Source organism: Pelobates fuscus, chromosome 4 (assembly GCF_036172605.1).
Source record: "Pelobates fuscus isolate aPelFus1 chromosome 4, aPelFus1.pri, whole genome shotgun sequence".
Classification (NCBI taxonomy): Eukaryota; Metazoa; Chordata; class Amphibia; order Anura; family Pelobatidae; genus Pelobates; species Pelobates fuscus.
The window spans coordinates 86,353,858-86,366,652 of NC_086320.1; the positions used below are offsets into that span (position 1 = coordinate 86,353,858).

The 12,795-nt window shown below is 41.6% G+C and overlaps 1 protein-coding gene across 1 annotated transcript in view; it reads left to right on the forward strand.

The window, feature by feature from the left end:
* Positions 1–5,770: 5,770 nt before the first annotated feature.
* The window catches only part of LOC134608513 (gamma-glutamyl hydrolase-like), a 58,770-nt gene continuing 51,745 nt past the window's right edge, over positions 5,771–12,795 (forward strand). Inside the window, exon 1 of the mRNA XM_063451364.1 lies at positions 5,771–6,160. Coding sequence (XP_063307434.1) covers positions 5,899–6,160 — 262 coding nt within the window. The 5' untranslated portion in view covers positions 5,771–5,898. The remainder of the gene's footprint in view (positions 6,161–12,795) is intronic.

Sequence of the window (12,795 nt, forward strand, 5' to 3'; positions counted from 1 at the left end):
TAGTAAAATCGAGACAAGAAGTATCCTTACTCGACTACCTTACTATAGTTGGCTATCATTGCTGGTGTTTGGATATACAGTAGACGCTACCAAGTAGCCCTCTGTTAAGTGTATAAATGTCTGTATGATAAGCAGAATGTTTAAGTACAGGGAGGGTAGAATGGTGCCTTCGTGGGTACCAGGTATAGTAAAGTGGTAGGAGACAAGGAAGAGGGAAGGGTATGTAATAAATGTTTGCCCTAATAGTTCCTTTTCAAAGGTAAAGTTAATATTGTTGTAATAAAGTAGTATCCTGGTTGATACTAAAGGTTACTGTTCGTCCGGAGCTTAATTAGGCAACCCGTATGTGTGAGGTAGTAAACCGGGGTGCTGGATGATAATAACAAGTATCGCTCGAGTACAAGGTTTTGGTCAACCAAGAGATTTTCGTAATAATGTCCGAGGAGTCAGGGTAACCTTGAGGTGGTCTCAATATAGTCGGGACGGTTCATCAGTACAGTATTTCCACCTTTGTCAGCTGGTTTGATAATGATTTCTGTCTGTTTTTGGAGATCTTTAAGGGCCTGCCGTTCCATAAAGCTGAGGTTGCTACTACCGAAATTGTGGGTCGGAGCGGATTCAAGCTCTTTCAGTGACATCTGGACGAAAAGGTCTACATGTGGTGAGTCGGCAAAGTTTGGTGTGAAATAACTTGCTGATTTGAAACTCGTGAGGGGTCTCGAGAGATCACTTTCGACCAGGAGGGTGTCCAATGTTCTGGATAATTCGTAGTCCTCTACTGAGAGACCCATTTCGTTAGCCATCACTTGATCCTTTTTGGCGTGAAAGATGTTCAGGGCTAGTTTCCGTCCAAACAGATTAAGGTCCTTAGACCAGGTAAACTTATTGCAGGTAGGTGTGGGTACAAAGGATAGTCCCCGATTCAATAGGGATAGGTGGTGTTTGTTTAATGGAAAGTCTGATAAGTTGATGATTTTGTTAGAGGCTATTGTCTCTGGGTACGGTTCTGGTTCTTGTATCCCCAGCGATCCCTGTCTCTCAGGCGTCCCCGTTGCTGTCGCGGTTGATCCTGTTCTAAAAAAGAGTTTGAGGAGGGATTGGTAGAAGTCTGAGAGTTTGCAATATCAGTGGATACTGGGATATCCAGAAACGAAACTATCTTATCAGGGTTTTTGAGTATGCTTTTGTTACTGGTATTTGAAGAGGACCTAGGGTCCCTTGAGCGGTCACTGTTGCGATTAAAGGGTGATCTCCGTCTCCTTTGTGGAGGTTGATCCTGGTCGGACCAATCCGTCTCGCCTGAGGAGGAACCCTGATAGTTATTGCGCCTTCTAGAGTATTTGGTAGAAGGCCTGAAGATTGTGCCGTTTTTGAAATCCTTGAAGTCCCGCTGAAATTTATTGTGTTTTTTGATTTTTAGATGGTGTCTGAAATTATTGATGTTCTGTTGTAATTTATTTTCCATTGGTATGAAAAGAGCGTCAGTGTTGTGGTTTTTTTATTCCAACAATGTCATTTTTGAGTTTGGAGTTGATTATTTCAAAATTTGTAGATTCCAGTCTAACCAGAAAATCCATTAGTCTGGTCGAGCAGTCAAGCAGGATAGAGTTCCATTCGCTTAACTGCTCGTCCGTCTGGATTTTATCTGGTAGTAATATCTCTGGGCGAAGTCCTCTGGGAACCAATTTCTGTTCCAAATATTGCTTCAGACTGGTTAATTCCCAGAGGCTTCGAATTTGGTCCTGATATGTTTTTTGAATGTTAAAAAAGGCAGTATTAATGTCATCAGTGATTGCAGCATTAAGGTTGAGTGGATTCGTAGAAAAAACGTTAGTTATTTCGTCATGGCCTAGGTTATGGTCCCCTAGACGGTCCAGAAGGTCAGTCATTAAAAGATTTGTATTCGGGTGTTGCCGTACAGAGCTTAATATTTAATAACTGTTCTTGTGTTGGTACGATAACCCAATCTAGTTTAAAGAGGCCAATTGGTATTAAAACCTTGGAAAAAATGAATGAAAAGAAATAGGAGTGGCCAATCGATAATGCGGACAGAGCAGGGGGTAACCCTAATAGTAAATTGGAACAAAAAAGAGAGAAATCTGTCCTATAGGATATAGATCGCAGTGTATGCAATAGGTAATGAACAGTTAAAATACCCTTTAATAGAGTGGGGTAAATACAGTGAAAACTAATATAACGAAAAAGGTAAAGAGGAAAGTGCAGAGACACACACGGAAAGGAAAAATTAGTGTGTCAAAAAACAACTAAATACTATGTGTAACTACTATAGGTGCCCTAATGTCATAACCTGGGCAAGTACTGTAAGTGCCGCAATTAATCTATATGCTGGTAATTAGTACCACAGCGGTAACTATGATCGGTATGGTGACAAGTAACCCAACAGTAGATGAGGCAGATAACAGTAAGGGATATCAAATATCACGGGGTAACGGTAGTAGTATACGTATAGTTTTAAGATAAAACAGTACCGATGTCCTACATAGAGTCAGTACGTCCCCAAAGATATCTCAATTGGAGAGTAGGAAAGCCATGTATTGTATTACTACCAGATAAAATCCAGACGGACGAGCAGTTAAGCGAATGGAACTCTATCCTGCTTGACTGCTCGGCCAGACTAATGGATTTTCTGGTTAGACTGGAATCTACAAATTTTGAAATAATCAACTCCAAACTCAAAAATGACATTGTTGGAATAAAAAACTACAACACTGACGCTCTTTTCATACCAATGGAAAATAAATTACAACAGAACATCAATAATTTCAGACACCATCTAAAAATCAAAAAACACAATAAATTTCAGCGGGACTTCAAGGATTTCAAAAACGGCACAATCTTCAGGCCTTCTACCAAATACTCTAGAAGGCGCAATAACTATCAGGGTTCCTCCTCAGGCGAGACGGATTGGTCCGACCAGGATCAACCTCCACAAAGGAGACGGAGATCACCCTTTAATCGCAACAGTGACCGCTCAAGGGACCCTAGGTCCTCTTCAAATACCAGTAACAAAAGCATACTCAAAAACCCTGATAAGATAGTTTCGTTTCTGGATATCCCAGTATCCACTGATATTGCAAACTCTCAGACTTCTACCAATCCCTCCTCAAACTCTTTTTTAGAACAGGATCAACCGCGACAGCAACGGGGACGCCTGAGAGACAGGGATCGCTGGGGATACAAGAACCAGAACCGTACCCAGAGACAATAGCCTCTAACAAAATCATCAACTTATCAGACTTTCCATTAAACAAACACCACCTATCCCTATTGAATCGGGGACTATCCTTTGTACCCACACCTACCTGCAATAAGTTTACCTGGTCTAAGGACCTTAATCTGTTTGGACGGAAACTAGCCCTGAACATCTTTCACGCCAAAAAGGATCAAGTGATGGCTAACGAAATGGGTCTCTCAGTAGAGGACTACGAATTATCCAGAACATTGGACACCCTCCTGGTCGAAAGTGATCTCTCGAGACCCCTCACGAGTTTCAAATCAGCAAGTTATTTCACACCAAACTTTGCCGACCCACCACATGTAGACCTTTTCGTCCAGATGTCACTGAAAGAGCTTGAATCCGCTCCGACCCACAATTTCGGTAGTAGCAACCTCAGCTTTATGGAACGGCAGGCCCTTAAAGATCTCCAAAAACAGACAGAAATCATTATCAAACCAGCTGACAAAGGTGGAAATACTGTACTGATGAACCGTCCCGACTATATTGAGACCACCTCAAGGTTACCCTGACTCCTCGGACATTATTACGAAAATCTCTTGGTTGACCAAAACCTTGTACTCGAGCGATACTTGTTATTATCATCCAGCACCCCGGTTTACTACCTCACACATACGGGTTGCCTAATTAAGCTCCGGACGAACAGTAACCTTTAGTATCAACCAGGATACTACTTTATTACAACAATATTAACTTTACCTTTGAAAAGGAACTATTAGGGCAAACATTTATTACATACCCTTCCCTCTTCCTTGTCTCCTACCACTTTACTATACCTGGTACCCACGAAGGCACCATTCTACCCTCCCTGTACTTAAACATTCTGCTTATCATACAGACATTTATACACTTAACAGAGGGCTACTTGGTAGCGTCTACTGTATATCCAAACACCAGCAATGATAGCCAACTATAGTAAGGTAGTCGAGTAAGGATACTTCTTGTCTCGATTTTACTATCGGGTCACCACCTTGGTCTGTCCGACACTGGCAACCATAGGTCAAAACAAGTTAGTCTAAGAAACACGACTAACCTGTGATATTAAAATTTATCTACCCATACAGTTCGCCTAACATCGGCAACTATGGGGAATAACCTCGACCTTTTCCTTCATTGACCATAATTTTTATGGGTATGTATGCTTAACCCGGAGGGAGGCACACTGTAATCTGACATTCTTCTAGTCGGTATACGGCTCACCCCCTCCACTAAACCGATACCCGACTACTCTCTTCTCTCACACTGCCCACTAGGATTGTATACCCTAGTAAATGGTTCCATTTAGGGACCGGTGGTTTGAGCTAAAGATTGGTCGGTGGTACTCTCCATGTCAATACATGGCTTTCCTACTCTCCAATTGAGATATCTTTGGGGACGTACTGACTCTATGTAGGACATCGGTACTGTTTTATCTTAAAACTATACGTATACTACTACCGTTACCCCGTGATATTTGATATCCCTTACTGTTATCTGCCTCATCTACTGTTGGGTTACTTGTCACCATACCGATCATAGTTACCGCTGTGGTACTAATTACCAGCATATAGATTAATTGCGGCACTTACAGTACTTGCCCAGTTTATGACATTAGGGCACCTATAGTAGTTACACGTAGTATTTAGTTGTTTTTTGACACACTAATTTTTCCTTTCCGTGTGTGTCTCTGCACTTTCCTCTTTACCTTTTTCGTTATATTAGTTTTCACTGTATTTACCCCACTCTATTAAAGGGTATTTTAACTGTTCATTACCTATTGCATACACTGCGATCTATATCCTATAGGACAGATTTCTCTCTTTTTTGTTTCTTTTGGATCAACAGCAAAAAACAAATATGAGGAGGGCTGAACTTGATGGACGCAAGTCTCTTTTCAGCTATGTGACTATGTAACTATGTAACTATCATTGCTATGGGATATTATCATTGTTATTGTATATTATCAGTCAGTGTATATTATCATTGTTATTGTATATTATCAGTGTCAGTGTATATTTCAGTCAGTGTATATTGTCATTATGGCATATTATCTTATCATTGTTATTGTATATTATCAGTGTCAGTGTATATTTCAGTCAGTGTATATTGTCATTATGGCATATTATCAGTTAGTGTATATTATATTATCATTGTTATTGTATATTATCATTGTTATTGTATATTATCATTGTTATTGTATATTATCAGTGTCAGTGTATATTTCAGTCAGTGTATATTGTCATTATGGCATATTATCAGTTAGTGTATATTATATTATCATTGTTATTGTATATTATCAGTGTCAGTGTATATTATCATTGTTTTTGTATATTATCAGTGTCAGTGTATATTATCAGTTAGTGTATATTATATTATCATTGTTATGGGATATTATCAGTTAGTGTATATTTCAGTGTATATTATCAGTGTTATGATATATTATAAGGCCAGATGTTACTGTTCCCGTGTTAGTGTGACTGGCCCTCCTCCCCTCCCCTCCCCCTATCTCACTCACACTCACCCAGCCAGCTTTGGTGTGGTAGGGACACACAAGGTAAGTGGGTGTGAGCTGGCTGACAGTGTGAGGAGGAAGTCCATGGCCCGGGCTCCATTCCTGTCGCTCTGCCTCCATAGTGTGAGATCAGTAAGAGCGCTGCTCATTGATGCAATGCGGTCTCTCTGGCTGTAAATTGAGGAGGAGGAGGAGGGGGAGCCAGCGGCTGATGGCTCAGTGCCAATATAACTTATCCTGGAAGCTGCGCCGAGCGCAAGCATGTATCGGGAGGAATGGCTGCTCCAGGAGACAGTGTGCCATCATCGGCTGCCTGGCCGTCCTGCTGCTCGGCGCTCTGCTGCTCTACTCGCGGTCCCTGGCCTCCACTCTGCATGGACACGGCCAGCCTGTCAACACCAGACCTATCATCGGTAAGAGACCCGCCCAGGGGCCAGCATGGACAGGCATCCCTGGGATTGCAGGATGTTGGGTATCACAATGTATCACTGGCTACCACTGACCATCTGAGTGTCATGACTCTGTATGATGACCAGGGACCACAGCACCAGAGACAGAGGTGTAGTGATTGGCCAATCCAGACATTAAAATTTAAAATGCATTTAGTAAGATAACAGGAAAGAGAGAGTGCTGAGAGAGAGAGAGATCACACTACATTTGTGATCCCAAGTCTTCTAATAAAGAAGCCCATATTTTATTGTATCACTATAAATAGTTACACTAGCTTATCTCCTTAATTTACAATTTCTCTGTTACTAAAGTAGTCTGTTCTAGGCTGATTCACTTCTAGCAATCAATTTCTATTTATTGTCCTGCTATTACTATCACTAATTCAGTCTATTTATAAAGAAATCTATTCTAAATGTTACAAAATTTCAAAATGATTTATAGATAGTATTTATCCTACTATAGGTTGAATAAAATAAAATCCAGATATTTCAGATAAATGTTGGAATTACTGTGGAATGATTGGCTCGCGTTCACATGTTTTTTTGGTATTGAACAAAACACAATTTTGGCAGGAAATACATAAATTAATCCAAAAAGTAAATTCTAATATTCCCGTACTCACAAAAAATTGACAAAATTACAATTGGACATATCCTTCTACCTGCTACTACGGTCATCCCCAGATACTGGAGGTCACCAACAATCCCCACTATTAAAGAAGTTTTTAATTATATACTAGAAAATAAGGGGTACAAATTGGTTCTCAGGCACTCCCCTTCCCCTTTTTTCCTTCTCGGTTTCTTCTTTCTTTGCCCCCCCCCCCCCCCCATCCTACCCCCCCCCCCCTCCATTTCTTTATCTTTTGTTTTATTTATTAACATTGCAATTTAATTGCATAGTTCACTTATACCAATATGTTATCACAATGAAATGGATTATAAAGTGCCTGTTCAATACTTTCATAATTGATTTACATATGGACTGCATACATTGATATTTACTCTTTTAATGTACAAAATATATGGTATTTTCTTTTTTATTGTAAAAATTATTGCCCTTGTAAAAATATATCTTTAATAAAATATATTTGAAAGAAGAAATAAAATTGGTAAGGTAAGATGACTAACATTTTCAAGGAGGATAGTGTATCTACATATTGAATGATACAGAATAAATGGTATCAGAATACAACATGATTTGTTTGTTTTAACTATTGTATCTTTTAGCGTTTAACAGTAAGCCTTAGAACAAGCTCTAGTTGTATTAGACTTTACTTTCAAAATAAACGTTTTCAAGTCGTTGTGTTCTTTAGAGCTGTATTTACCTTTATTAATACATACTGTGCAGTTAGTAATTTTTATATTTTAGTACAACTTGTTCATCTAGCAAGGAAAACAAATTAACAATACTCAATTGCTCCTGTGCCTACAGGTAGCTTTTCCGGTAGTACTACTTTAGTGTACATGGCAATTACAGTGTTATTTGAAGTGCTCTCTGATGGATTGTTGAATTCTTTTCAAACCAGATTTTGTGCTGGTCATTATTTGGAACTTTCGGAATTTTGAGGTTGACAATGGCGAATTGACAGCAGTAACTCAAATTATTAAAACTTGTGGTGCTCTGTCTGCTTCTGTAAAATTACAATAGTATTCTAACAGTGTTTTCATAAAAAAAAAACCTGGTTCTCGTTAGAATAACCCTTTCTGTGGTGGTATTTCCCTCAAACTCAAACAAATAGAGAAAAGAGCAAAAACTTATTTTACATTCTTTTAAGTTCTCCCCTTAGCCCAATCCTCCCTGGTTTCAAAGTGAAATGCTGCACATACAGACTCTAGAAATATGCATTTTCGGTTGTTGACGCTAATCAAATGCTTGTTGGCAGATGGCATTTCCCATTGCCTGAAGGGGAAGGTAGACTGTCACTCCTCCTCGCCGAGAGGGGAGGAAAGTCAAAAGGGGCAGATTGTTGGGAGGACAGGGGTAGCAGAAGGAGGAAGCTATGCCACCATTGGCTGTCTGCTGCCAGCATGCTGTGTCTGCTGGCATCAGACGCCAGTTTTGCACAGAATTTGTTAGCCAGCCCAAAACTCTTGACTCCCAATAACACTGCCCAATGAGGAATTACACTTTCGGTCATTGATGAGCTCAGCCAAAGAAACGGAGCTTGAGCAGGAAGACTGCTGTGGAGGCTGAAATGTAAGTAAATCCTCTTTTTAACTCTGGCAGCACTGGCCCTGCTACCTAAACAGTAATTAGGGCACTATAGCATTAGGAATACATATTTGTATTCCTAACACTATAATTTTCATTTAACCCCAAACCAAACTTCTGGAATAAAAGGAAATCGTGACGTAACACATGTCATGTGTCCTTAAGGGGTTGAAGGAACACTATAAGGTCATGAACCCCATCATGTATTCTTGACCCTATAGTGTTAAAACCACCATTTAGGAAGCTTGCCCATGCAGCGCGTGGAGATGCTGAATGGCAGTGGTCACTACAGGTGTCCCTAGGGGGCAATGTAAATACTGCCTTTTCTCAGAAATGCCTGAAGGTAATGATTATGCTCACCACATTAAGCTGTAGTTGTTCTGGTGACTATAGTGTCGCTTTAAGTTTTGTTAAAGGACCACTATAGGCACCCAGACCACTTTAGCTCAATGAAGTGGTCTGGGTGCCAGGTCCATCTAGGGTTAACCCTGCCTGCTGTAAACATAGCAGTTTCAGAGAAAGTTTACATTTTGGTTAATCCAGCCTCTAGTGGCTGTCTCATTGACAGCCGCTAGAGGCGCTTCTGCGCTTCTCACTGTGATTTTCACATTGAGAAGACGCCACCGATCAAAGAAAATCATTGAGAATGCTTTCCTATGGACTGACTGAATGTGCGCGCATTCGGCGGCAGAGGGAGGAGAGTCCCCAGCGCTGAGGGAGCCCGGTGCTGGAGAAAGGTAAAATATTAACCCCTTCCTCCCCCTTCAGCCTGGCGGGAGGAGGGGCCATGAGGCGGGGGGGGTGGGGGGGCGACGACTTATTAATACTATAGTGCCAGGAAAACAAGTTAATTTTCCTGGCACTATAGTGGTCCTTTAAGGACAACTACACATGAAATGCTTATTCTGTTTATACATACAAGATTACCTTGTTGCACTCACTTGTACTGGAATCAGAAACAATAAGTTCCATTCTCACCTTTCCACTTTCATTTACTAAACACCAAATTGGGAATTGAAGGCTAAATTTCAAAATTTAGGCTAAAATAGCTAACAGGGGTTAAAGACAAGTTGGATAATTTTACCAAATCAGTTATTTTGGCCTAAACCTTGCAATTAGTTTTTCAGTTCACTACAATTTATTAACTGAATACATTTATTTTAGACTTTGTAGAGGGAGCATTCCATAATCCCTACTTCTACCTTGATGTCCGTGTTTTTCTGTATTTTTTTTCCTCTTGTGTTCAGCTTAGTAGTTAGGGGCTAGAATTAGGTTTAGTGTTTATGGTTACTGCAATACACATGCACACATTCCTTGCTACTATAGGTCTGTTGAATGTGCACAACCATTCTCACTGAAAACAACTGGGCAAATGGAATGAAACCAAAGAGGTTTCATTCCCTCCGTGGTTTCAGCAGGGATAGTTGCAAATGCAACAGCAAATATTACTTTTACATTAATGCATTCTAAAATAATTTAAAAAAAAAAATCTTTAAAATGGGGTCTCAATGCCAGCTTGAAGTGTTACTTAAAGAGAAAAATTAAAGGAAGAAACCCTTCAACTGCGCTACCAGCTGAACTGTCATTTCAAGACATAACTAAATAGCTAACAAAGGCCACGATATCGTTTTTTTGGGGATAAATATCCTTTTTTATATTTATTCATTTATTTTTGCTGTGCAAACGAGTACATTCAGACTTGCGATGCCACAACAGCAATGGCATGTTTCCGATCACATACACTGTGATATATTGGCATGGCATAGAAAGCAATTGCACAATTTTATGTGACTAAAAATACAGTAATAATAAATCAGGCTAGGTCATCAAGTCTAACTATAAGGCAACTGTCATGGACAGTCTAGGCTTAAAGGACCACTCTAAGCACCCAGACCACTTCAGCTTAATCAAGTGGTCTGGGTGCCTGGTCCAGCTAGGGTTAACCCTTTTTTTTTTATAAACATAGCAGTTTCAGAGAAACTGCTATGTTTATACTGAGGGTTAATCCAGCCTCCAGAGCCTCTAGTGGCTGTCTCATTGACAGCCGCTAGAGGTGCTTGCGTGCTTCTCACTGTGAAAATCACAGTGAGAAGACGCCAGCGTCCATAGGAAAGCATTGTAAATGCTTTCCTATGCGACTGGCTGAATGCGCGCGCGGCTCCTGCCGCTCATGCGCATTCAGCCGATGACATCGCAAGGAAGGAGGAGAGGAGGAGGGCGGGAGGGGGTCCCTGAGGGTGGGGGCACCCTCAGGGCACTATAGTGCCAGGAAAACGAGTATGTTTTCCTGGCACTATAGTGGTCCTTTAATATTTATCAAAAACGAACTTTAAAACAAGTAAGGCTAGCTGAACAGGAAAATCACGTTCCAAAGTGTTTTTCTTTTTTTCTTTTTTCTAAAAACACCTTTGACACAACTGGGCAATCCCTAAATCCTGGACTGGTAGGCGCGCCTTGAGGATTGGTTTGGAAACCACTGAATTAAAGTAAAGAGTACTAAATAACATGTTAATGTAACTTCCATGAGAAAAATTTGTTTAATTTTTTTCCACTAGAACTAGGGATATAAACCTACTGCTGCACTACACCAGGTAGAGATCATAAGAGTAGATACAATTAAAATATTAACAAAGCACTTGTCAAAAATATTCTATAAGTTGTGGCAAAGTGTCTATGCCACAAGCCCCTGGAGAAGCCTGCTAGCTAGCCCCCTGCCCAAGGACTATGGTCCGTATACAAAAAAAACATTCGGGAGTTAACCTGCCTGGCCTCCCTAAGAGACTTCTCCGCAGTTCCCCTGGTTCGGTACCTTTCCTCTCCCAAATTCAGCCAAACGCTCGCTCCCTGGCAGTCATTCGCACGGACCAACTCATGAACATACTTCAGCGGTACTTAGTCGCGATCTCTCTGGAACTGTTTTTGGCTATGCGACCTTGTGGTTCCCGGTCATATTGGTCCAGTGTTTTGACCCCCTTGCCGACCTGCCAGGAGAGCATTTTTTGGAGGGAAGGTGCCCAAGACTGTAAGGAACAAACGCTCCCTGAGAGCCAGGAGGAGTACCCCTTAGTTCGTCACAGGAGCTCCCGAAAGTTGGGAAAAAGCACTAATCGCCCTGCAACTATTTTGGGTTTAGTACCACATGTGCAGCAGGTCAGAACTTTGCCCTTGTGGCATATTCCCATCACTACATGGATCTGAGCACTATTTGGCCAATTTAGATGCTCAGATCAGGGTTATTCAGGGATATAGGACATGTGGGGGTATTTATGTGTATTGAGTTTGTTTTTGGGGTTTTTGTGTGTGTACCCTCTGTGACCTGGAGGTAATTAGTTTACTGGTTATCAATTCAATTTTATCCTAGACACAGAGATGCCTGGGAGGGGTTATGTGGAATACAATGAAGAACCTATGCAGGGGGTCTGATTTATAAATGTGTGTGCTTTTGGCTGAATAAGCCAGTTCATTTTGTACCCTTCATTAAGTCTCGAATGATGTTTGGGTATGTGAAAGTTATAATCACTGCTTAATAATGGGACCTGGGAGAATCTACAGCGGAGGTACCACTCTGGTTACAGGCGCTCCATTACAAACCTAGTGAACGTTTAGGGAAGATCATGGGAGTATGTGCAGAATAACATTGATAGGGGGCATCCCTCCAGCCCTCCGTGTCTCGGAGGCCAAGTCCTTTCCCCACCAGGGGTAGTCGGAAAAGCTGAGTGGTAGCTGTTGTTGGTGGTGTGATCCTCCTGGTCAATGCAGAGGGGCCCTGCCTCAGGGCGGAGGTATGCAAACAGTAGAAAGATGAGATGCTTGAACAATAGCATCATCCTAAGGGGCTCTCGCATCTCCGGAAGTAAGGTTCTCTCTCCCTCTTCCCGCTGTTTTGTCTGGGTGGCTTTAGCACGCTCTCGCAGCCTAACCCAAAAGGCCCGAAATATCTAGTCCAGACGAGATTCAAAGAAGTCGCAATGAGGTTCCTGAGATGGGCTTACGCCGTGCAAGACAGGTGGAAGGGCATCTGCCATCTTGTATAGTTGGAGTTGCGGAAAAAGTGCAGCTTGTAATGAATGGTAAGTGCAGCTTGAGGCAGTCCAGTGGGGACCAGGATATGCCCCACCGGTCTGGGGGAGAGGGGTTAGGAGGGCAGCGGGACTCTATAGCTGCATAGTGATCTGAAGGGTGAAATTGACTGCTACTCCCCAACTCTGTCCCCAGTAGGCCGTAGCGGTGGATCTCTGGCTTCTGGGAGGTTAAAAGTCTCAGGTAAGGTCTCAATATGCTTGACCAGGAACCCCCGATAGGAGAAGTGGTCTTTAGTGGGAGTATTAGCTTATTAGTCGGGAGTAGCACTCTAAAATCAGCCAAAGAAACAGGAGCTCGTGCACCA